The sequence below is a fragment of the Oncorhynchus masou genome, chromosome 20 (genome assembly GCF_036934945.1).
Source record: "Oncorhynchus masou masou isolate Uvic2021 chromosome 20, UVic_Omas_1.1, whole genome shotgun sequence".
Lineage (NCBI taxonomy): Eukaryota > Metazoa > Chordata > Actinopteri > Salmoniformes > Salmonidae > Oncorhynchus > Oncorhynchus masou.
Genome location: NC_088231.1, coordinates 4,922,859 through 4,949,425, shown reverse-complemented (window position 1 = coordinate 4,949,425; position 26,567 = coordinate 4,922,859). Strand labels below are relative to the sequence as shown.

General features: G+C 42.4%; 1 protein-coding gene across 2 annotated transcripts; it reads right to left on the bottom strand.

Annotated features, from left to right (window-relative positions):
• Positions 1-1,255: 1,255 nt before the first annotated feature.
• LOC135506736 (LON peptidase N-terminal domain and RING finger protein 1-like) lies at positions 1,256-26,016 on the bottom strand. 2 transcript variants are annotated; one of them, XM_064926083.1, is made up of 11 exons: positions 25,242-26,016; positions 17,639-17,754; positions 9,935-10,057; positions 6,768-6,983; positions 6,334-6,562; positions 5,597-5,814; positions 5,183-5,304; positions 4,688-4,846; positions 3,721-3,883; positions 3,140-3,292; positions 1,256-1,961 (listed from the first exon to the last, which is right to left on the bottom strand). In XM_064926083.1, exons 1-11 carry the CDS (start codon positions 25,861-25,863, stop codon positions 1,803-1,805), a joined length of 2,280 nt encoding a protein of 759 aa, XP_064782155.1. In that variant the 5' UTR covers positions 25,864-26,016; the 3' UTR covers positions 1,256-1,802. The 2 variants fall into 2 exon arrangements, with proteins under 2 accessions (XP_064782155.1, XP_064782156.1); XM_064926084.1 differs by having other exon boundaries at positions 6,334-6,559.
• Positions 26,017-26,567: the final 551 nt, after the last annotated feature.

Sequence of the window (26,567 nt, the reverse complement as noted above, 5' to 3'; positions counted from 1 at the left end):
ACGTTAACATAATACCACTTGAGGCTTCGAGTTGAAAAAAAAACGAGTTCATTTATTATTGAAAATTGATAATTTAAACATTCGAGAGAAAGCATGATCTGTCCAAAAACAAAAATGGTTTAAACGAAACAAAGCCGCAATTGACATACATTATACACATTGTGAACGAGTCGGCCATGACGCGGCTAAAGAAATGACAAATAATTAACACAAATATCATAATTACTAGTACGTCAGAAGGAACGCTAACCAAGCCGTCGCATTGTGCCATTCAAAGCAAAACGCTAAAATGGTATAAGGCAAAAATTAGTCTGAAATCGACCACCCCAGATTATTCACCTATATTAGTCCTTTTTTTTACAAAAGGCAGGTGACTGCTTTTTACTTGACAACAGGGTGACCTTTAACCCTTGCAGTGCTGAATGCAGGTCATTGTTTAGTGTTTTTCTCCTTTTCACTGTGTCACAATATTGCAAGTTCCCCTTTTGTGATTTTGTACATACAAACATACTGTCAAAATATATATTTATATATCTGTCCTTAAAAATGACTTCAGTTAACATTGAATTTAAACAGGAAGTTGAAAGGTTTGGCTTAGAAGAGAGACGGGAAATACAACACTCGAGTCACATGGATGACTTTTGATGTTTCTCTCAAGAATCGATAACTCGGAATGGGAAACATCCCCAATGCAAAATCAATGACGCTTCCTAAGCTATCGGGATTCAAGAGGTTCGTATCCACTGAGAAACATCAACAAAAACAAAATACAGAGTAATTAATGTATATTGGAAGTCTGGATTTTTTTGAGTTGCGCCTTGTTTTCAAGCCATGAAAAAAAACTGTTAAAGAGAACAGAACTTGGAAGCGTCGCGAGACCACAGTCCAACATCTGTAGCTATACTACAGACTGGACAAAATGGCTGCCACAAGGGTTTTCTTTCTGAAGTGTTGGAAGAAACATTTATGTCAAAGTAAAAACTTGGGAGACATTAATAAAAAAAGGGGGGGAAGCTCTCTTTTTCACCAGGGTCCACCAGCGCCAGGTGGCAGCGGTGAAGGAAGTTGTGCGTTTAGTCGACAGAGAGAAGTGACAGAGGGGCTTAATGACTGGAAGAGTAAGATTCACACTTTTGTTTTCAGTAATTGTAAGGCTGCACCATCCCACTTGTTGGGCTTTGTAGCACTCAAACAATTCTAGTACCCCCTCCGTCCATATGTTACCACCAACCTTCTACAATTCCCCCCCCCCCCCCCTCCGACAGACTCAATTTCAGCATTTGGGATTTGCACAGAAGCACCGTCCACCCCTAGAAACAAACACACATCCACCAAAAACCAGAGACAAGAACGCCCCTGGAGGGTGGAGAGAGAGAGAGACAGAAAGAAAGCGTCATTACAAGAGATAAGACCAATTCTTAGAATTGGGCTGATTTCTCAGCCGTCTGTGGATTCTCGCTGATGTACCTAGCTGGTTTGTGATAGCTGTCGTGCTGCTAAAGCTAGCTGTCGTGTTGCTAAATCTAGCTGTCGTGTTGCTAAAGCCAGCTGCTTATGTGACTGGGATCTTGCTGGTGTCGTAGAAGTGTTGTGTGACTCTGTCTTCTCGGGGAGATGTCTCATTGACGTCTCACTGTCCAGATGTCTCACGGATGTCTTGTGGGGGATGCCTCAGCAGTAATAAGTAGCGACATCCGATGTATGGAGTCGTGGGAGTCTGTGTTGTTAGATGTGGTATGGAGGTACACGGTGTCGGAACCAGGATGTAAGAAGTAGCGGTGGTCGGGTGGAACTCTACTCTTCTACTCGTTGGGGATGCTCTGCAGGTAGGAGAGGATGTGCTGGATCTTGACCAGGCGTTCGCGCAGCGTGGTCATGGAAAGCACCGACAGCTGGTAGCGAGGGTCGATGGGCAGCACGGCCAGCAGCCACCAGCAGCAAGCCGGACCGTTGGGTGTCGCCTGGAAGAGAGGAGGAAAGGAAAATCACTGACCAGAAACATGATATCACTCACCCAAAACAATGGACAGACAATGGCTTGTTGGCGATTGTTTTTTGTTGTTGCTGGGCCACCAACAAAATCAAAAGGCTTTAAGGGGTCACAGAACAAACAAATGTGATTGCATAGATTTAAACACTATCATGACATCTGAAAGACTAGGTGGAATAATTGCCATATTGGATACTCCTATCCAATCATTTCAGATCTATAAGGAACTTGAGAGTAGCGGCAAGCGAGTCAGCAGCAGTTCAGTACATGCCTTACATCAGACAGATATAATGGAGACACTTTAGATTTACAAGATGTAGTAACTCATTCAGAGAATCGGTATCTTAAATAGGCTGTTCTATAACTGAGCCAAGAATCTCAGAAAATGACTGATGTGGTGAATTAGCTTGCATCTTAAGCAGCTTGAACCTAATCTGCCATTTATTGGATGTTGCTGTGTCAGAGTTACATGTTGTTTATTATAAACTGGGTGGTTCAAGCCCTGAATGCTGATTGGCTGAAAGCCGTGGTATATTAGACCATATAACACAGGTATGACAAAACATTTCTTAATAGAAACACACACACGCAGCGGAAATGTAATCTATTCTTAACTATGGTTCATCCCCAGACACTCATCATTAATCCTAGTATCTCCATATATAGCCAGGGTCCAGCCACACATTATCCCAATTATATAACTGTGCCATTCCAAATGTTCCATGAAAAATGCTATGCCTCCATTGGATATTGCGCCTCCAATTGTAAATCTGTGTGTGTCTGTGACGTAAGTGTAGAGGATAAGGGGTTGACACCTTCCTCCAGAGGATTAGTTAAGAATTACCCACAATGATCTATTCTAGATCAGTGGAGAAACCATAGAAATAAATTCTGTTTCTATGGGAGCGACACTCCACACCATTCTCTAACACGGCATTAACGGAGCTACTTCCTGTTTTAGTAAACCTGGGTCGTAATTAATTTAAGGACCAAATGGAAGAAAGCCTGAAACAGGGAGGGACTAACTGAACTTGTCCAATAAGAAACAATCACGTTCATACTCTTGTTGCAAAACATTTTGCTGTAGTGAGCCCTAAAGGAGAGGGGGAACACTATATGATGGGATGCGGTTTGTGTCTTAGCTCTTACCTGGATGTCGGGCTCTCTCTCTGGCATGGCGCCAAAGTGCTGAAGGATCTGGTTGCGGAAGCGGTTCTTGAGGTTCTGGAACCAGGTGCGCGCTTGTTCGTAAACGGCGTCGTGCAGCTGCTGCAGCTGTGTCAGCTCTTCGTCGTCGCTCACCTGTCAATCAATCAACTCATTTTAACCATACAAGAGGGACATTAGGTTTGAAAGCATAGACTGCAGTGTAGGATTCACCAAAACACCACACTACCATAATCCATGGACAAATGGCCCCTGATAAACTAAAATACAATTTTGTTTTTACATGAGGCCTTCTAAATCAAAGGGTGAATGATGAAATGAAAAGTGGATTATTCAAATTAAAAGATTAGGCTAATTCAAGCTGTGCTAAACTTGTGAGTTATTATCAAGCTATTCACACCTATGGAAAATGGATTTCAATATCATTTTGTCTCTATTTTCGTTTTTTAATGTATAATAGAGGATTATTTTGTGATCCTTTCTTTACAAAAAAAAAAACTCTCCATAAATAGTTTTTTTTATCCAAACCAGTATTTTTCAGGTAAGAGAACACGGGTTCTTACCCTGGTATCCTCCAGGTACTTGATGTCGGCGATGCAGTACCCGTCCTTCATCCCACGGGTCAGCACCCGGAACCTCTTCCCTCCGATGGTGTCCACCACGGAACGCCCGTCTGGGAGGAAGTGGACGCTCCGGATGATCAGCATGCAGCCGTACTCCACAAATCTGAAACGGGAATATTCTCAACTTTACTTTGTTGTAATCATATAGTCATTTTGAGGTGATTTGCCAATGGTCTATATTGGTCTATCGATATTGCTGAAATAAAGTTGCATACACAATTACGCTTAGCAGGCGCTTTTGTACAAAGCGACTTAATCAGGCCTGCATGCATTCTATGTAAGGGTGGTCCCAGGGATCGAACCAACTATCCTGGCATTGCAAGCGCCACGCTCCACCAACTGAGCTGAAGAGGACCACAAATATATTGCACATGGTCGCTGCATAGTCAAATCAGGCAGCCAATCAAAGCATTGTGAAAAGGTACTGGCTCATTGTAAGCAGTCGATTGCAGTGCTTTGTCAATGGCCTACTTCGTTTAAGTGAACTTACACAGGGCCGTTGCAGTGTCAAGTCAAACGTCGGCATTCAACTCATTTGAGAAAAGGTACAGTAGCCTAAGGCATCTTGAAACACAGAAATATTAGCATATAGACATGCTTAAATCTCATCCAAATGTTTTGAATTGTCTTTTTCCATCAGGAGGAGGCTTCAAAGTTGGATTTGATTTGAGGATTTGATTCAATCAAAATCCTATTAGCTAGTATTTTCATAAATCTGCAGGCCCCGCCCCATCCCTCTCGCCATTTAACTGTTGTCCAGGGTGAGGTGACAGAAGGTGACGCATTAGTGCGCATCAGAATGGTGTGTGTGTGCGTGCGTGCGCATTTGAGTGAGTGTCTACGTGTCAATGTGTGCGTGCGCTTGCCCACGCCAGCAGGTGCTTGTATCGGGCGCCACTGTTCCTACCCTTTCTGAGCGTCGTTGATGCACATCCCAAACTGCCGCGTGCCCGTCTCCATGCAGCGGCGGATCATGAGGCGGTAGCGCGGTTCGAAGACGTGCAGGGGGCACGGCACGGTCGGGTAGGCCATGGTGCACACAAAGATGGGGACATTCTTCGTCAGGCTGCGGAGGGAGAGAGAGAGTTAGATGATGCTGAGACACTCGAGCATCTCTCACAAGTCAAAGTGATTCAAGGGTGACGTGCATTCCAAAGACGAAGTAAAAATCTATATAAATAGAATTCCAGCTAACAGTCAGTGCTAACATTAGGTGAACCTGCCTGCTGTGTGTGTTTTGCATGATCTCCGCTGTATTCATTTATTTATTTACTTTTTAAAGTAGGACAACCAGGGAGAAAGAGAGAAAAGGGTTCAGAGAGAAGCCGGAAGCCATAGCAATACAATTACCAGAATGGACATTAATTCTATTCTAGAATTCCATGTAAGGAGCACAACTCACTCTGCGAGCTCTTTGGTCTCCTCTAGGTGAGTCTTCTGCCGTTCCGACTGCTCCTCAGACAGGTACTGCTTTATCACTCGGTCCAGCACACTGGTGACTGTGTACTTCCTGGCTGCTAGGTACTGGGGGGGAGAAAGAGAGAGGAGGAAGGAAAGAAGATTAAGGTTAAGCTTCCTTTTTGAGGACATGCCCTTGAAGAAGAGGTCTTCCCCAAGTTAATTGTCTTAGGCACTGTCCCAAATGGCACCATGTTCCCTATTTAGTGCACTACTTTTGACCAGGGCCAATCAAAAGTAGTGCCCCATATAGGGAACAGGATGCCATTTGAGACATAACCTTAGTGAAACTAAGGACTCCCTTCCAGTTCTAAGAAAAGCAGGCGCTGAGTGGTCATTGGTGGTGGTCTCCTCTTACCTCTTTGAGGCTCTCCTTGCAGAGGGGGCACTGGGGTGTGTGGTCCAGACAGCGCTCCAGGCAGTTTTTACAGAAGGTGTGACCGCACGGCGTGGTCACCGGTTCGTAGAACAATCTAATGCAGAGGGAACACTCCAGGTCGTTGGGGTCCAGTAGGTCCCTGGGTACGACTCTGTGAGCTCGCACTGAGGCTCCCTGGCTCGAAACACCACAGGCCCCTACAGAGGAAACAGCAGGAGAACGTCAAGCACTTCAAAAGTACGCATGCAAACACAGACACAGCAAAGGTACCTGGCAGTGGCTAATGGGACCGCTGCTAATTGACACTGTGGCGGTTCCGGCTATGCCACTGATAAACACGGCGTGCATATTGGAGTTGCTATAACCCTGGAATAATCCAATTTAAAAACAATGTAAAGAGACAGCACTCAAGCTAAACCAGGGTTCCCCAACAGGTGGCCAGCAGGCTGAATTTGGCCCGTGGGTGGTTTTATTTTGCCCCCCAAAGTTATCTGATCATATACAAATGGAAGCAATGTTTGAAATAATCATGTTTCAGTCAGACATTATATCTGTTCGGGCTTCTTGAGGTCAATATGCAGTCTACAAATTATTAGTAATTATGTTCCGTTCTCCAGACCATCTGCTAAAGGAAAAAACTGCCTGCGGTTGAATATCCCTGAGTTTAACTATTCCCTTTCTAATTACAACATGCTAGCAGCGGTCTTGATTCCCACCTCCTTGTTTCTTATGCTTGCTCCCGTGGCTGTAGACGACGTGGGGTCCGCCCTCGGAGGCCGACAGCTTCCTCTTCAGCAGCACGCCTTTCTCCTGGTCCCCCAGCTGGGGTGCGGAGCAGACACGTTTCAGACCCTCATCCAAGCTGCCCAGACCCAGGCCGTGGGCTCGCGCCGAGTGACCGCGGCTGAGGCCCGAACGCTCCAGGCTCCCGGAGCGACCCGGCTTCTGGACGGAAAGAGAGGAGGGGGGGTGTGAGAAAGAAAGAGAGAGAGAGTTTTTTTTTTAAAGTTAAAAGGAGTGTTCGACATTGTTGATGCATTTTAAAAATGAACAAAAAACACCAAACAAATATCAAAACATAATTGTCTTTGGAAACTTTGAAGACCGCCCTAGTGATTCAGGGCTGTATCAAGCGCGCCACTTAGCGTACCTCGTGTTGTGCGACGGGGCTGGGTTGTGCCAAGGAAGTGCGAGCCTGGACTTGGTGCAGGGCAGGGTGTTGGGCTCTGGCCTGATGCTGTTGGGCTCTGGTCTGGGCGTCCGCTACCACAGTTTTACTACGCAGGTGAGGCGATGTGCTCTGCGCCGTCTCCCTCAGGCCCACCTTCACGTTCTCGCCGGCCGGAGACAGCAGGTCGCACAGTATCTGCGGTACACATTGCGTTAGCCATCGGAGCAGTGCAACCGGATAGAGAAATCGGACAAATATGGAGGAATCGGAGCCTAGATCACCAGGAGCTTATAACACGATTCACATGAACAGCGTATAAAGAAAATCCCCCCAAAATAGTGGATTCGAAGCCCAAGTTCAAGAAGAAGGTAATAATACAATAATAATATAACAAAGTAACACAACATCCTGACAGATTCACACGGACACTACACATTACAGAGCAGGGGGACACAAGACGTGAGGCAAGGGACATTCTCTATCTAGGAATGCCCTCTCCAGTCAGACAGCGATGTAGTTAGAGGCTAAGTTTAAGGTCTTGAAGCCGAGGGGGGGCTAGGCTAGGCTATGCCAAGCATGTGTCCCCCCGACTAGCCCGCAATGCAGTAAAGTGGCTGGCCAAGACTGGGAGTGACCACTGGCACCAACGTGGGTTTAGACGTAGAAAAAAAATACGTACTTGTCCAGACAATGTGGAAATTTGCCTTTGGCTTCACAATAACATGATTGACATCAAAAACAAACAAAAAAAGGTTAAATCTGCACTCTCTCTGTCACTCTACCTCCACACAATCCCTCTCGTCATACATATACATATATTTATATATATATATATCTCAATGTTATTCTCCTCATCTTCTGTGTTCCACCTTCTTTCACTCTCTCAGTCCATAACATGTTATTAGATGCTGACGATCCCCCGGGCCCCATTCCAATCGCTTTAAATCTATCCAATCCTCATCCATTCCCCCGTTACTCCCAGACACACAAAACGGCCAACTTTTGTATCTGCTAACCTGGGGCCCATCCAGGATCACAAGATGGGGAATTTGTGTTTACATCAGCGTTTAAAAAGGAGATGTATTAAGCCCCATTTTTTTAGCACCTCATGAGATGAGGCTACTTCCCGTATTAGAGGAGTTAAAGAAAACATAAACACACCTTTGCTTAGGCACACAGGCACAAACACCACACAGACAATCCCACATAGCTCTTTTCAATCAAACCGTGAGAGCAGGTTTCAGACAATACCAATCTTGAGAAAGAGAAGCCATTTGCATTCAACAACTCAGCCAGACAAAGCTCTTCCTAAAGAGGGAAAGAACAAGAACGTAAATCCCCCCCCTGACACTCCAACAGGCCCCTTCCCCGACACTCCACCAGCCCCCCCCGACACTCCACCAGGGTCCCCCCGACACTCCACCAGGGTCTCCCCCCCGACACTCCACCAGGGTCCCCCCCGACACTCCACCAGGGTCTCCCCCCCCGACACTCCACCAGGGCCCCCCCCGACACTCCACCAGGGTCCCCCCCCGACACTCCACCAGGGTCCCCCCCTGACACTCCACCAGGGTCGACACTCCACCAGGGTCTCCCCGACACTCCACCAGGGTCCCCCTGACAATCCACCAGGGTCGACACTCCACCAGGGTCTCCCCCGACACACCAGGGTCCACCACACGCCACAGGCCCCCCCCCCGACACTCCACCAGGGTTCCCCCTCCTGACACTCCACCAGGGCCCCCCTCCACCACACTCCACCAGGGTCCCCCCGACACTCCTCCAGGGTTCCCCCTCCTGACACTCCACCAGCCCCCCCCCCGACACTCCCAGGGTCGACACTCCACCAGGGTCCACCAGGGTCCCCCCCTCCCCTGACTTTTCACATCGGAAACCCCCGTCAGCGATTGAGATCAGACAACGGTCCACAGTGTCTCGGGCTTACGTAACAGCACTTCGTCTCAGTCCCAAGTTACACCCTATTCCCTATATAGCGCACGACGTAGGCCTCTGGTCAAAAGTAATGTCCTATATAGGGAATAGGGTGCCATTTGGGATGAAGATGGCGGTTTATGTCATTTCAGGAGGGCCGACTCACTTAAAAGTAAACTTGTGTCAGTTGATTACAGAAATTGCATGAAAAACACAGCTTCAAAAAACATGGGAGTCTAAGTCGGGATGTGGTGATGTGGTAACGCTTTATTTTAACTGAGACACCACGTTAATTAGTGAATATATTATAATTAATTACTACCCAAGACTTCACTTCTTCGTCATGGCGCTTCAATTGTAACAAATTACGTAAAGTCCCAACTGTTACCAAGTACTTTTATAGCACACACCAAACAGATACAAGTGGTAATAGGAAAATAAAGTGTAACCAAAAAGAGAAGCAAAGCGACGGATAGGCCTAACTATGCCCATTCCAACTCTTTTTCAACAGGGTGTCCACAAAAAAACAAGAAACACGCTTTACTGCGCTCTAAACCTTAACTAAGTCATCACGGAAGCAAAACTCACAGTGCATCATAGTCACTACATTTTCCGTCACCCGCAAAAACAGACGCTTCTCTCTATAAATAATGCGATTTTGTTATTAAGGCCACTGTCAGCCCGATATGTTCCATCTCTCACGCAAGCGCCTAAGGGCTTGATTCCATTAGGCCCATGCTAAGGGTAATAACCTCGCTAGCCGATGCAAGGCCATCAGCAAAGGAAGGCACACAGTGTTCCTTTTCATGGATGGTAAGAAAATCTGTACCCGGGAAACGCATGGCTTGAGTAAGACAAAAGGGGGTACTCAGAGAGCAAATGGCTTCTTATGAAACGAACTATGGCGCTAAGGGGTCTAAACTTCAAACGCTCCTAGAGATAAACATTTTTTAAATATATATTTATTCTAGTTTATAAACTTAGGCACTGCCATTTGTGATGGGGGGAGTCTATCATTGATACACATAGAAGTTTGGCTCAACAGAGCAAACTCTTCACAAAGAAAAGAAAGACATTGAGAAGATACAATATCTCCTTTCACTCAAGGCAAGTCCCAAAGCTTCCAGGAAATGTAAAGGGACATATTAACCATCATTGCCAAAGCAAATTAGTTCAACAACAACATCACTCTCCCTCCCAACTCCTTCTCTCACCATTTCCACCTCTCGTTTTGCCAGGGTGAAGTCCTCGTCCAGGGCCAGACAGTGGAGGAAAACCTGCAGCGAGTCGTCCACCTGGCCCATGTCCTGGAGCACCTTGGCCTTCCAGTAGAAACCCTGGGAGAGAGAGAGAGAGGGACGGACTTATAATGAGTGTAAGACGAGAGAGAGAGAGACAGAGAGAGAGACAGAGAGAGAGAGAGAATTTGGTATTTTACTAGGATCCCCATTAGCTGTTGCAAAAGCAGCAGCTACTCTTCCTTGGGTCCACACAAAACATGACATAATACAGAACATTAGACAAGAACAGCTTAAGGACAGAACTACGTCAATAAAAAAATAAAAAAAGGCACAATATCAGTACACACACACAAACTATCCAGGTCAAATATGCTTTGTGCCGTGAGGTGTTGCTTTATCTGTTTTTTAAAAACCAGGTTTGCTGTTCATTTGAGCATTATGATATGGAACGGAGTTCCATGCAATAATGGGATTCAATATAATACTGTACGCTTTCTTGAATTTGTTCTGGTTGCATGTCTGGTGGGGTAAGTGTGTGTGTCCGAGCTGTGTGTAAGTTGACTGTGCAAACAATTTGGGATTTTCAACACATTAATGTTTCTTATAAAAAGAAGAAGTGATGCAGTCAGTCTCTCCTCAACTCTTAGCCAAGATAGACTTGCATGCATAGTATTTATATCAGCCCTCTGATGACAATGAAGAGCAAGACGTGCCGTTCTGTTCTGGGCCAGCTGCAGCTTAACTAGGTCTTTCCTTGCAGCACTCAACCACACGACTGGACAATAATCAAGATAAGATAAAACTAAGAGCCTGAAGGACTTGCTTTTTTGAAATGCGGTGTCAAAAAAGCAGAACCTCTCTTTATTACAGACAGACCTCTCCTCATCTTTACAACCATTAAATCTGTATGTTTTGACCATAACAGTTTACAATCTAAGGTAACACCAAGTAACTTAGTCTCCTGAACTCGTTCAGCAGCCACACCATTACCAGATTCATTACCAGATTCAGCTGACGTCTAGAACTTATGGAATGATTAGTACAAAATACAATGCTCTTAGTTTTAGAGATGTTCAGATCCAGTTTATTACTGGCCACCCATTCCAAAACAGACTGCAACTCTTTGTTGCGGGTTTTAGTGACTTCGTTAGCTGTGCTGTTGCGTATATGGTGGAATCATCAGCATACATGGACACACAGGCTTTGTTTAATGCCAGTGGCAGGTCATTGGTAAAAATAGAAAAGAGTAGAGGGCATAGAGAGCTGCCCTGCGGTACACCACACTTCACATATTTGACATTAGAGAAGCTTCCATTAAAGAAAACCCTTTGAGTTCTATAGATAGATAGCTCTGAATCCATGATATGGCAGGTTGAAAAGCCATAACGCATCAGTTTGGTCAATAATATCAAAAGCCGCACTGAAATCTAACAGTACAGCTCCCACAATCTTCTTATTATCAATTTCTTTCAACCAGTCATCAGTCAATTGTGTCAGTGCAGTACTTGTTGAGTACCCTTCTCTATAAGCATGGTGAAAGTCTGTTGTTAATTTTAAAAAACAAAACAGATTTCTAAGCATTGTGCTACTGCCATGTTGTGCTGCTGTCATGTTGCTACCATGTTGTTGTCATGTTGTGTTGCAGCCATGCTATGTTGTCGTCTTAGGTCTCTCTTTATGTAGTGTTGTCTCTCTTTTCATGATGTGTTTTGTCCTATATTTTTTATTTAATTTATTTTTAATCCCAGCCCCCATCCCCGGAGGAGGCCTTTTGGTAGGCCATCATTGTAAATAAGAATTTGTTCTGAACTGACTTGCCTAATAAATAAAATCAATGAATTAATAAGTAAAAAGCTGACAGCATAGAACCAGTAAAGTCCGCTTGAGTAGGAGAATTACTCCAGGCCTGAAGACAAATATTTTCCTCTAGGCTCATATTAAAGATATGACAGACAGGAGTGGCTATAGAGTCAGCTAACATCCTCAGTAGCTTTCCATCTAAGTTGTCAATGGCAGGAGGTTGATCGTTATTGATCAATAACAATCATTTTCCCACCTCTCCCACACAAACTTTACAAAATTCGAACTTACAATGCTTTTCTATCATTATTTTTCTATTTTTTATAAATGAATACAGTGGCTTACTGTTCATTGTTTGCATTTCCTGCCTAAGTGTGCCCACCTTACCAATGAAGTAATTATTACAATAATTGGCAACATCAAATGTTTTTTTTAACATCATCCACATAAGAGTCACAGCAAAACCTTTTGTATGATCTCTTATACACTATTTTAGGCCCAGCTTTTGGAACTTTGGCTTTCCTGGATATAGCCACTATATTGTGATCACTGGTACGGATACAGCTTTAGAGCAAGGTTCTACAGTATTAGTAAAAATGTGATCAATACATGTGGATGATCTTGTCACTGTAGTGTTTGTCAACACCCTGGTAGGCTAATTAACAACCTGAACCAGATTACAGGCACTGGTTACAGTGAGAAGCTTCCTCTTAAGCAGACATCTTGATGAAAAACGGTATTTATTAAGGTCCCCAAGAAAGTAGACCTCTCGGTTTACATCACATACACAATCAAGCATTTCACACATATTATTTAGATACTGACTGTTTGAACTTGGTGGCCTACAGCAACAAAAGGTTTTTGATGTGCCAAGTGAACCTGCAACCACAACACTTCAATAACACTTGACATAAGATCTTATCTAAGCATTACAGGGATATGGCTCTGAATATAAAGAGCAACACCTCCCCCATAAATGTCTCTTCTATAGATGTTATATCCTTGTATTGCTACTGCTGTATCATCAAATGAAGTATCTACGTGAGTCTCAGAAATGGCTAATATAGTAATGCCGTCTGATGTTAGCAAGTTATTGATTTCATGAACCTTATTTCTAAGGCTACATATATTAATATGGGCTATTGTCATCCCTTTCCTGGGTAGCTTATCAGAGATAGACATAATATGGAAGAGGGCAAACAAAACAAGAGAATAAATATATACATTCAGCACTCCATTAATCAATTGGTGTGTGTGTGCTGAGGGGTTGAAGCTGCAAACCCATAGGCTTGGCTCTCTCATGCCTTCCAGGCTTCTGGGAGGGAGGGTGGACAATGAGCCTGTCATAGCAGATGTAAGCAATGTCCTCATGTGCGCTGGCAGCTTTCATGGCTGGGATAAGTTTGTTCCTTTTCTGGAGAACAGCTTCAGGATAGTCCTCATTGAGGAAGATAACACATTCCTCTCAAGTTCTTGGCTCTTCCCAAAACAGCTACCTTGTGCTTGAACCTCAGGAATTTGACCACTATCGGCCTAGGCTTGTCACCAGGGCCAGTGGTGGGTTTTCCAGTCCTGTGGGGGTACTCCACCTCAATCTTCCGGTGGGCCATCTTCAATTTCTCAGAGATCATTTCCCTCACTTTGTCTTCAGATTCCATCCAGGTCTCATGTGGGGATTCTTCAATTCCATCCACAACTATGTTGTTCCACCTTGATTGTCCCTCGAGATTATCCCTCAGAGATTTCTGCGCCATTGTTATCATGGATTCACACACAGAACTGATGTTCTCTCTCAATGATTTACAGATTGCCGTCATCTTGACGTTCTCCTGTATCACCTCATCGAGCTGACCCTGGGAGAACTGCAAACTGTTCTTCAGGTCCTGGGCCTCTCTGGTCAGGGTGTCCATTATTTTATTAGTTGAATCGAACAGTATTTAGACAAAACACTTGAAGCTATTTTTTTGTTGCTGTAACTGCTTGTAGAACAATTTTTGTTTGTTTAAAAAGACCCTTCACCTGTGATAGAGAGACACCACTGTCCTCAACGGTATTCCCGCTGTCTTTGTCATGGTAGCTAACAGCGTAGATTACGCTGCTAATCCTCACAGTTCCAGACAGGGCAGGTCACGTGGGAAGATTAAACACAACAAGCATCAGGGATCTAGACAGCCACAAACCCGGGACAATCCGAGGTCGCAGGCACAATGGCAAACTGGGACACGGGCTATGTTCAAGCCCTCAAGAAACCCCACTAGCTTGAAAGGCAGCTACGCCAAATAGCTCCTCAGACTCGGCCTTGGCAAGATCACTGGTCGACAGGATCACTGGACAGAGAGTAGCAGTCCCAGCAACTGATGCCAAATGCGTCGCGGGATCCAAAGTAAAAAGTTAGTTAGCTACTAAGAAACTTTCTAATACACTTTAAAAACAACAATCTTTTCAAAACAACAAACCAAGCTCTCCCTCGTTCAACAGGAAGTGTTCATCAGGAGAAGGGGCCCTAGTTAGAACACAATGCAGGTAGCCTGACAACAAGAGCCAACAAGACCTGGATCACTCAACATCAATACAGTTGCCAGGCTTCACTGAATAGGATTAAAATACAATGCAAAAATTCCTAACCCTTGGGGTACTGAACCAGTTTGTCTTCTCTCTAAGAGAGGCATGACTTATCCCCAACTATATATATAACTATATATATATATATAACTATATATATAACTATATATATCTATCTCTATATATATATATATTTCCACCTCTTCAACTATCCTCTCACTATTAAGAATGACCGCGGGGATTAGATTAGCATGTCTTGGGAGTATGTTCTTTGATCCTCTGCAACTTTCTCACTCATCATTTCAATAAGCATTTTTCTATGAATGTCCATGCTTTCCAGCTGGCTACCCCTACCCTGGTCAACAACTCTGCACCCCCCACAGCAACTTGACCAAGCCTCCCCCATTTCTCCTTCACTCAAATCCAGATAGCTGATGTTCTGAAAGAGCTGCAAAATCTGGACCCCTACAAATCAGCTGGGATAGACAATCTGGAACCTTTCTTTCTAAAAAATTCTCCGCCACAATTGTTGCAACCCCTATTACTGGCCCGTTCAACCATTCTTTCATATCGTCTGAGATCCCTAAAGATTGGAAAGCTGCCACAGTCATCCCCCTCTTCAAAAGCAGAGACACTCTAGACCCAAACTGTTACAGAACTATATCTATCCTCCCCTGCCTTTCCAAAGTCTTGGAAAGCCAAGTTAACAAACAGATCTCCGACCATTTCGAATCCCACCATACCTTCTCCACTATGCAATCGGGTTTCCGAGCTGGTCATGGGTGCACCTCAGCCACGCTCAAGGTCCTAAACTATATCATAACCGCCATCGATAGAGGACAGTACTGTGCAACCTTCTTCATTGACCTGGCCAAGGCTTTTGACTCGGTCAATCACTGCATCCTTGTCGGCAGACTCAATAGCCTTGGCTTCTCAAATAACTGCCTCGCCTGGTTCACCAACTACTTCTCAGATAGAGTTCAGTGTGTCAAATCGGAGGGCCTGTTTTTGGGATCTCTGGCAGTCTCTATGGGTGTGCCACAGGGTTCAATTCTTGGGCCGACTCTTTTCTCTGTATACATCAATGATGTCACTCTTTCTGCTGGTGATTCTCTAATCCACCTCTACGCAGACGACACCATTCTGTATACTTCTGGCCCTTCTTTGGACACTGTGTTAATTAACTAACCTCCAGACGAGCTTCAATGCCAAACAACTCTCCTTCCGTGGCCTCCAACTGCTCTTAAATGCAAGTAAAACTACATGCCTGCTCTTCAACCGATCGCTGCCCACACCTGCCCGCCTGCCCAGCATCACTACTCTGGACAGTTCTGACTTAGAATATGTGGACAACTACAAAAACCTAGGTGTCTGGTTAGACTGTAAACTCTCATTCCAGACTCACACTAAGCATCTCCAATCCAAAATTAAATCTAGAATTGGCTTCCTATTTCGCAACAAAGCATCCTTCCCTCATGCTGCCAAACATACCCTTGTAAAACTGACTATCCTACCGATCCTTGATTTAGGCGATGTCATTTACAAAATAGCCTCCAACTCTCTACTCAGCAAATTGGATGCAGTGTATCACAGTGCCATCCGTTTTGTCACCAAAGCCCCATATACTACCCACCACTGCGACCTGTATGCTCTCGTTGGCTGGCCCTCGCTTCATATTCAACGCCAAACCCACTGGCTTCAGGTCATCTATAAGTCTTTGTTAGGTAAAGCCCTGCCTGATCTCAGCTCACTGGTCACCAAAGCAGCACCCACCCGTAGCAAAATAAATAAACATTTTATTCACAATTCATTCAGGGTTATCCATAATTGTGGTAGAATCCAGATTTATGTAGAAGTGTTCATAAACATATTATATTTTTTATTTACAATAAAAGTCCTTCCAAAATGACACAATACATTATTTACCATTCATTTCTAATGGGCACAAAATAATCTGAAACACAACCAAAACGAGCTGCAAAAACATCCAACAAGTTTGTAGAGTCACATGCTTGATGTCGTCATTGCGTGCTAGGAATATGGGATCAAATACTAAACTTTTGGCTACTTTATTTATAAGAGTATTTATGGTAATGGTCTAAAGATTATTTGACCGTTACCATTTGAGAAAAAAAAATATTGTTAAACAAAATCTCTTTCTCTGAGCAATTATATTAGCATAAAATATTAGAATTTCCCAATTTCTTTGAGCATACAATATACAGTAGCTAAGTATTTTTATTATTTATTTTATACAGTCATTATTGCTCATCTTTTTCAAGGATGTCAATTTCAGACCCCACTGTATATTTCCACACTATGAGGTTGGAATAATACTGTCAAATTATGAAAATTATGATATTGCCCTTTGAGAGTAAGAGTGGTTTGAAAAGACCACCTGAGATTTCAGCCTTGGTGGGATGGTGTTTTGGCCTGCCTGGTGACATCACCAGGTTGTAAATTAGTTAATAGACCTATAAGAAAGGAGAGTTACAAACCTCTCTGCAAACAACAGCTAGTTATCAGAATTTCCCCTCCCCACTCAAGACCACTCCCAGACAGTCTTAGCAAAATTCTCACTTGTGAAATTGCTGCTAAGAAACTATTTTTTATTATTTTTGCCCATTTTAATTGAAAACAGTAAGAGTAATGCTCTTAATTTTTAACCCAGAAATGATTTGGTATTAAAATAAAACATCTGCATTAGACCATTAAAATAGCTCAAGGTACAGTGAAAAGTGAAAAGAAAGTGTGACCAAATGTGTAACAAACAAATGCACTCCCAAATGAGAGGCTCTGAACCCTCCATCAAAAAAAGTTTTTAAAAAACAAATCAACATTTGATAACAGAAAAAAATTCAAAAGGTATGGAAGGTTAAACAGTAATATTATATAATTTATCAAGACTTAAAAATAGAATTAGAGGACATAGTGAACCATGCTGTTTATAGCGATAAGACATCCTAAAATATATCCTACCGGTTCGTATTCAGGATGGCTCTGCTAACACATTTAGACCTGACTGAGCCACTAATCAGCCTCCACTTTCCCTCCATGACGCATCACACGGTGTAAAAGGAGTGGAGGATATAACCGGAGCTATAGGCTTCCAGCTTCCTGTTTAAAAGTGCCACAGGGTGCCTGGTAAGTACTAAGGACAATGATAGTGCTGGGGAGCAGACAAGTGAATTAAGTAGGCCTCAGCAAACTTAAAACCTCCGATAACATTTGTTTTCATTTCCTAAATATATATTTTTCTACACTTGTGCCTACTGAACTCAACACACAGTTTGCCCCATTGATCCAGTAACCTACCTCTGCAGAGTGGGCAGAGCTAAGACAGAGTTCAGCGTCCTCCAGGGCCAATCGGTACTGCTGGAGCCCGGTGTAGGCCTTGACCCGTGACCACCGCACTGCCTCATCCCCAGGATCTGGGAAAAAGGGAGGGAAGGAAAGAGGAGGAGAGCAGAGACAAATTATTTGATTTAAAAAAAAATAGAAAAGTTTTAAATTTCAGACAAAGCCCAATTTCTAAATATTTTTTGATCTGTCACCGAAGATGACCATAACTCTAGGGCGAAATATCCGTGTCATGAGAAAAGCATACATTCAACATAATAGCAAATTATGACGGAATGAAAGCTTAGGCTACATGCATAGAAGGATTCCATGTCAAACACATGACATGAAGACACATAGACATTAAAACCAGTAGATAGTGATAGCACATACAATGCATTCGGAAAGAATTCAGACCCCTTCAATTTTTCCACATTTTGTCACGTTACAGCCTTATTCTAAAATTGATTATTTGTTTACCCCCTCATCAATATACACAAAGTATAATAATGACAAAGCAAAAACAGGTTATGACATTTTTGTCATTTATAAAATCAAATGAAAAGCGGAAATATGGCATTTACATAAGCATTCAGATCCTGCAGAAATGTTTTGGTACCCTTCCCTAGATCTATCCCTTGACACAATCCTGTCTCAGAGCTCTACAGAAAATTCCTTTGACCTCATGGCTTGGTTTTTGCTCTAACATTCACTGTTAACTGTGGGACCTTATATAGAAAGTAGAGGTCGACCGATAATGATTTTTCAACGCCGATACTGATACCGATTTATTGGAGGACCCAAAAAAAGCTGATACCGATTAATCAGCCAATTAAAAAAAAAAATTGTAATAATGACAATTACAACAATACTGAATGAACACTTATTTTAACTTAATATAATAAATTTAGCCTCAAATAAATAATGAAACATGTTCAATTTGGTTTAAATAATGCAAAACCAAAATGTTGGAGAAGTAAAAGTGCAATATGTGCCATGTAAAAAAGCTAACGTTTGAGTTCCTTGCTCAGATCATGAGAACAATATTCCCAGGTAAGAAGTTTTAGGTTGTAGTTATTGTAGGAATTATAGAACTATATCTCTCTATACCATTTGTATTTTATTAACCTTTGACTATTGGATGTTCTTATAGGCACTTTAGTATTGCCAGTGTAACAGTATAGCTCCGTCCCTCTCCTCGCTCCACCCTGGGCTCGAACAAGGAACACAACGACAACATCCACCCTCGTAGCAGCGTTACCCATGCAGAGCAAGGAGAACAACCACTCCAAGTCTCAGAGCGAGTGATGTTTGAAACGCTATTAGCGCGCACCCCGCTAACTAGCTAGCCATTTCACATCGGTTACACAAGCCTAATCTCGGGAGTTGATAGGCTTGAAGTCATAAACAGCGCAATGCTTGACGCACAACAAAGAGCTGCTGGCAAAACGCACAAAAGTGCTGTTTGAATGAATGCTTACCACCGCTCAGTCAGACTGCTCTATCAAATCATAGACTTAGTTATAACATAATAACACACAGAAATACGAGCCTAGGTCATTAATATGGTCGAATCCGGAAACTATCATCTCGAAAACACAATGTTTATTCTTTCAGTGAAATACGGAACCGTTCCGTATTTTATCTAAGGCGTGGCATCCATTAGTCTAAATATTCCTGTTACATTGCACAACCTTCAATGTTATGTCATAATTACGTACATTTCTGGCAAATTAGGCGGCCCAAACTGTTGCATATACACTGACTCTGCGTGCAATGAACTCAAGAGAAGTGACAATTTCACCTGGTTAATATTGCCTGCTAATGTGGATTTATTTTAGCTAAATATGCAGGTTTAAAAATATATACTTCTGTGTATCGATTTTAAGAAAAGGCATTGATGTTCATGGTTAGGTACACATTGTAGCAATGATACACACCACATCAATTATATGCAGCGCAGGACACGCTAGATAAACTAGTAATATCATCAACCATGTGTAGTTAACTAGTGATTATGATTGATTGATTTATTGTTTTTTATAGGATAAGTTTAATGCTAGCTAGCAACTTACCTTGGCTTACTGCATTCGCGTAACAGGCAGTCTCCTCGTGGAGTGCAATGAGAGGCAGGTGGTTAGAGTGTTAGGCTAGTTAACTGGAAGTTTGCAAGATTGAATCCCCCAAGCTGACAAGGTGAAAATCTGTCGTTCTGCCCCTGAACGAGGGAGTTAACCCACCGTTCCTAGGCTGTAGTTGTAAATAAGAATGTGTTCTTAACTGACTTGCCTAGTTGAATAAAGATTAAATAAATGAGTTTAAAAAATAAAAAACTGTTTTTTTTTGTTGTTGTTGTTGTTGTTTTTTTTTTTTTTTTTTTTTTTTAATCGGCCAAATCGGTGTCCAAAAATACAGGTTTCTGATTGTTATGAAAACTTGAAATCGGCCATTCTGATTAATCGGTCGACCTCTAATAGAAAGGTCTGTGCTTTTCCAAATCACGTGAGCTCAATTTCGAGTCTCAAAGCAAAGGGTCTGAATATTTATGTAAATAAGGTATTTCTGTTTTTTATTTTCAATAAATGAGCAAAAATGTCCAAAAACATGTTTTCACTTTGTGATTATGGGGTATTGTGTGTAGATTGAATCAATTTTAGAATAAGGCTGTAACGTAACAAAGTGTGCAAAAAGTGAAGAGGTCTGAATACTTCCCGAAGTAACTGTGCGTCATCCACATATTCGTACGGAAAACTCATGATGGCGCATGAAGTATGAAATATGTATTTGAATTTGAAGCTCCCCATATTGCTGAATGGAGCTCAATGGCAACAAAAAATGTCTTAGGATCATGGTCAAAGTGTCCGTGACTAGCAAAGGATGATGGTCGATGTAGTCGTTTTCATCCGACCTGAGAGAGTCAACCCAACGCTGCTAGATGACGTCGGCGTCAATACCGGATACCACGTGAATACCACGTGCATCAGGGTGCAATCACTATTTAATTAAATATCTTGATTGGTAGCAAACTTTTAAAGAGTTTACCGAGGGGATTGAACTCAATCATTATAAACACATTATAGAGCCCAAAAATGGGCATCTAAAAAATAAAAAAATAAAAGAGTCTGTTCTAGCAATCTTAATTTACATAGGCTTTCTAGTGCAGACCAGGGTTTTTGGCACCACTGGGTTGCTACGCAGTAGCCAACCAGCAGAGCTTGTGATTTCCCACTCCAGACCGCACACTGGGGGCTTGTGAAGACCGTGACAATCCTGTCAAAGAGTAGTCCTAGTTAATGGTCCAAGGCATGAAATTGGTCCAGAAGGTCTTAAATCAGTCCGGAATTGGCGGCAGAGAGAAGCATCCTGCAATTCTATAAATGAGAGAAACTTCTGAAGTGTGAAAGCTAATTTCCTGCAATTCTAAGCATTTTGCCATGGCTATTTCTGTGTTCTTATGCTCAAAAAGTATTATTTTTAAATCAACAGGGACCCCCAATCAAGGCCCCTGGGCATATACACTACGTAGCCTGTCAGTAATCCAGCCATGCCAAAAATACTTCTAAACTCAACGTTTTGGAAATTTCCGTCGTAGCATTTATTTGGTGATTTCTAATTCTCAAAGAATACATTATAAAACAAGTATGTAGGTCAATTATATGTTCGACATACTTTGTGTGGGTTTAGTCATTTAAGTTTATACTGAAAGCGTTTTTACATCCTGAAGATTGTTTTCTAAAACAAATGATTTTTTTTTATATACTGTTTATATATATAAATAAAAACAATTGTTATTTTTGTTGTTGTTGTTGTTGTATGGAGGCTAAATGAATACAGGGAAAACACTGTAGACCAGGTTAAGCTTCCCAGCTTTCAGCTGAGGTCATAGACTAGGCCTATTTGGTCTTCTATGATGAATGTTCAAAATCATGGCAAGAAAAGAGACACACATTGTGGCATTTTGTTTGCAGTTTGTGGTCCAAGATGGGCCTCTGTGATTCTGAGCCTGTGGCTAGAGGTGACATGTCTACAAAACGCACAAGGGTTGCATCTCCATAGTTCAAAGTGGCTTCCTCTCCCGGTCTCCTTTCCTTCCCCCACCCTGTCTCCTGTCCAGCAAGACCCCTGGATAGGAGACACTGTCTGGTTTGCTTTAACCTAACATGCCTTTGTAGATCAGTACAGATGAAGAACAAGGTCAAGAAAACTAAGCCCCTTTAGACTATTGAGATGCACCCCGGTGGGTTTTCCGTTGTATTGGGGAAAAGACAGATAACGACTGTGATTCACTTCACTAGAAGGGGGATTACTCCATATTAGCTTATGTTCTTCAGGCTTGGCTAGCTCACCAAGTCATAAACAGATACAGTGATGTCATAGCGGTGGCACCTCTTGTCTGGTTCTTGCTGCTCTGTGGTGGTGACCGACTGTGCCACCAGCGTTGGCACTGCAACTGTGTCACACGTCTAGGCCCCAAAACCAAAGTCACCTCAGCGAAGTCCTTAGCTAACCCAAAATGCCACACTGGCTATGGGCTCTTACATTTGCTACTGTGTCTTACAGTTGCCAACATTTCCACATTAAACAATGTTGAAAGATAAGGGCACAACTTTCCACCTCTAGACCAAACAATGCTTTTTGCACTCATTTAAACCCAAATCAAAGAAAGCAGCTTTAGGCTACACTTATATTCAATAAGTGCTCAAATATTTATGTATTAATAAGTGAGATCAGTTTAACGTCAAGAGAGAGGGGAGCCTGTGCAGTTTGATGAGTTATCTTCACAGAGGTGCAAGGGTCTTGGAAGTGACCTTATAATATGACCGAGGCTATGAATAAGGAGTTTTCGCACCCCGCCCCACTGGGAACGTATTTCTCAAATCTAAAAATGCAAATCCCATTCTGCACGTGTTATTTTACACACACATTCGCGGTTCTCTCTTGACCTACCCCTCAACCAATTTGATCAACATGATGATGATGTAGGCTATGTCTCTGCCTAATATTTCTGCACAGCTGCGATTTGAACAAACTTTCCAAAAATATATATGAAGGCTACATTACAACCTTCTCATTCTGTTGTCATGGATATTAGCGTAGCACAAGCAAGACGGAGTCGACACATTGCATTGGGGAAAAACAATTAGCGTTGTGTGTGATGATGTCACCTTTTTAGTTTTGCTGCCATATAGCCTGCAGTCTGCCTCCTGTTTAGCCAATGTGTGTAACGACTACCTGTCTGTGTCCTGCTTGTTTGATATGCAGTGCAGGCTCTAGCTTCTGTTGTGCTTATGTTTACAATAGTATATAGTGATTTTTGTTGTTGTTGTTTTTTTCTTACAGTCCAAGAACTATGTTTATTTATACTATTTTGTGTACAAGCGGCAGCGGAGTCACAGAGTGACTGAGCAGTAGCTGACAGGAAGTAGGCTCGCGGATCTTGCATGAGCAGAAATCTTCGTATTTCTAGCAACAGCAAGTCGGGTTCCAGAAAATCCAGAACTCCATTATAATACTACATCACAGCATGAACAACTTCAGGTTGACTCAGATATCTGTCATCTTTATGTTATACCTCCACACCCCCTTATTAAATGTATAAACATACACCAGTTTAGCACGGCTTAGAACGGATGACTTTATTACTCTTTAGCGTTTACTTTTTTATATATATATATATGCAAATAAATGTCCTCTGAAGAAACAGCTTCTGCATATTTTGGTCTAATTGTGAGGTCAACAACCATACAAGAGATTGTTAGACACATGTTTCTCTCAACATTCTCGCTTTTATCATTCAATAAGTATTTACTTGACACGCTACTTCAACCATCAAACAAGGCCTATGGCTGTTGAGGTCGGTTTTGGTTCGATTGTTACAAAATAACGACGTTTTTTCATTTTGGTTTCAATCATTTATTTATTTTTACATTAAATGCTCTATGCATTATGTTGGTTGAATGCTGTAACACAGAATAAAAATGAAAAGTCCCATGATGGTAGTGACTGCGCATTACTGGTTATTACTTATTAACCATCATTTACTCACAGTTACTTTAATAATATATTTAAGTTGTTGTGTATATTGAATTTGTTTCATTTGATGACTTTATTATTTCATTCCAAGTCTTCATTTCATTTTCAGGTAGCTACATCTCGAAGCAACTGGTCTCAATCCCTCTCGATAGTGCATTCTTCCGTGTTCTCTTGTGTCTGCCCCACACTAACCTAACATAGCAGGCCTAAAAAGCTGCGTTTACACAGGAAGCCCAATTCTGATATTTTGTTCACTAATTGGTCTTTTGACCAATCACATCAGATCTTTTCACATTGAGAGCTTTTTCAGAGCTGCTCCGATTGATCAAATAACAATTAGCGAAAGAAAATATCAGAATTGGGCTGCCTGTGTTAATGCAGCTGAAGAAACAATGGCTGGACAAATAGGCGAGCAATGGATTATGGTCAGTTGTTGTTAATTATGATGTTTTCTGCACTAAACTATGTCAAATTTTGGCCTGATGTAAACTACAACTCCCTACTAGGCCGACATCGCACAGTTTGGGCTTGTTCTGATTTCTCTAAAGAAACAGCACTGAGCTCACAGAAGTTGTTTTTTTAAACAAACAATGGAATTCTGATAATTTAACAGATGTCGGTCAATTAGTTGTTTAAAAAACGAAAAATAACTGAAATGTTGGTTAATCGCTCAGTATTACCCATAGGAGACAGAATGACAACTTTCAGTAATCTCTTAGGTATTTTTTTTTTTATATCACTAATTGTATGTCTGGTGTCATTAACCTCATCTAATTACTGAAGGAATCTAGACACAGCCTACAGCAATGACTGTAGACTTCCGTGCTGTCACTTTTTATTGCCTTCGCAATATTTGCATTGACACTCTCTCTGCATTTGGACTTTAGTGTCTTATGTACCACTAGAGATTTGGCAACACACAGGTATACACCCGTTTAAAGAAATAGAAGGTATTTCCCGTTTTTTACGTAAAAATGCCACCACGTGAACTGCACCGCCATGCCTTGATTGGGCAGCACATTTAGTCTTTTTCGGACTTTGAGAGGGGACCAAAAGTCATAAACATGACTGTTTGGCAAACCCATCCCCCGCTACTTAGTTACAAAACGTTCCACTGTGTCACGACCTGCCTTATGAAACTCGCTGCTTGTGCGCATGCCCAATTTAAGAAATGTTGTAACAGGGTGGCACGAGGGTTACATCAGTGGCACAAAGGCTGCGTTCACGCAGGAAGCCCAATTTTCATGTTTACAAATTATTTGGTCAAACATTTGATATTTTTCAGATCTAATTGGTCAAAAGAATATTTGTGAAAAAAATATCAGAATTGGGCTGCCTGTAAACGCTGCCAAAAAAGCTAGTCAAACACATGACAATAATGGTCAGTGGAACTCCCCTTCCCTACTCTTTAATAATAAATACCAGAAACAGTAACAGGGAATGACTAAAATAACTTCGTTTTCATGCTTTGACATATTTCCTAAATGTCTCATCATAGCATACAAAACAAAGAACGGAAGTGATATCCACAAGCTCCCCCACTCACCAGATTCAATCATATCTGTCGCTAGTGATACGGCCTCCTCGAAATGTTTCCTTCGAGACAGGTCTTCAATTTCACTAATAGCTCTAGACCTTTTCAGCTCCTCCGGAAACCACTTTTCCAAAAGTCCGAATAGAATCACATTCGTTTTAAGCTCCGTCGGCATGCCTCCTACCTCGCTACACAGCTTGCATTTGGAGAGCAGCTGATGTTGTAAACATCTTTTACAGTACGAATGTCCACAGCCGATAGTCACGGGCTCGCCTAGAAATCTGTGACAATTCGAGCAGTCAAAAACATCCTCCTCCCCGGCGGTATCCAAAATATGTAGCTTTCGTTCCGAAGGCGCCTCATCCTTTCCCAGCTTTCTCTTGAAGTTGCGCAGAATACAATCCACTAAAGTGCTCATCTGCTCCGGCCCTACAGAACCATATCTCAAGGCCATCGAGTAAACATCGATGGCTTCTTTGAGACGGTTTTCTGATGCCAGTGCATCAGCTTTTTGTAAAATAAGTGTGTGGTGGTCTACATTATCCTGCTCCTCGTCCCAGTCGTATTCTGGTTCGATGAAGAATCCTCTTCTTCCTTCGACGTCGTCCTCTCTGTCGGGGTGTTGGACCGACATTGTAGGCTAGATGATCGGCATACAATGTATGCCGGTTATTATAAATGTATTTAAAAACTGTGTTTAGCCATAGCTGTAGCCTACAATTAGTCTCTAGTTTATGTGCCAGTAGAGACTTGGCAACATACAGGTGTACACCCGTTTGTTACGTAAAAATGCGACCACGTGACCGGAATCACAGTTCCTTGATTGGCCAATGAGTCTCGATTATAAAACCTGAGTTTAGAAGTTTCATAACTACGAAAAGCATCTGACGAAAAGTGCGCAGACGCAGAGTGTATCACATTGAGATAAAAAAAAATCATTTAAATACAAAAAGAGGCGCGAACAGCTTTTATCGCTGTGCCGTCACTAAATAATGCAGTGGCGTAAATTTCAGCTAAACCTCGGGAATGGCAAAGCAGTAGGGTGGGTGTGTGTGTGTGTGTGTGTGTGTGTGTGTGTGTGTGTGTGTGTGTGTGTGTGTGTGTGTGTGTGTGTGTGTGTGTGTGGTGGGGGGGTGATTGCAAAGCCTCCACTGAGTTTTTGGTTAGTCGAAGCTCATTTATGCACACTGCATTTCTACACAATTTAAAAACTTTAAAATGGTATGTGGAAAACAGCAAAAACAAACTAAAATGGACCAGCCATTGAATATCACCTCAATATAACGTTTAACAGTCTGTGGGACTGGTGTGTAAAAGGTTAGCTATTCAACCTCAACA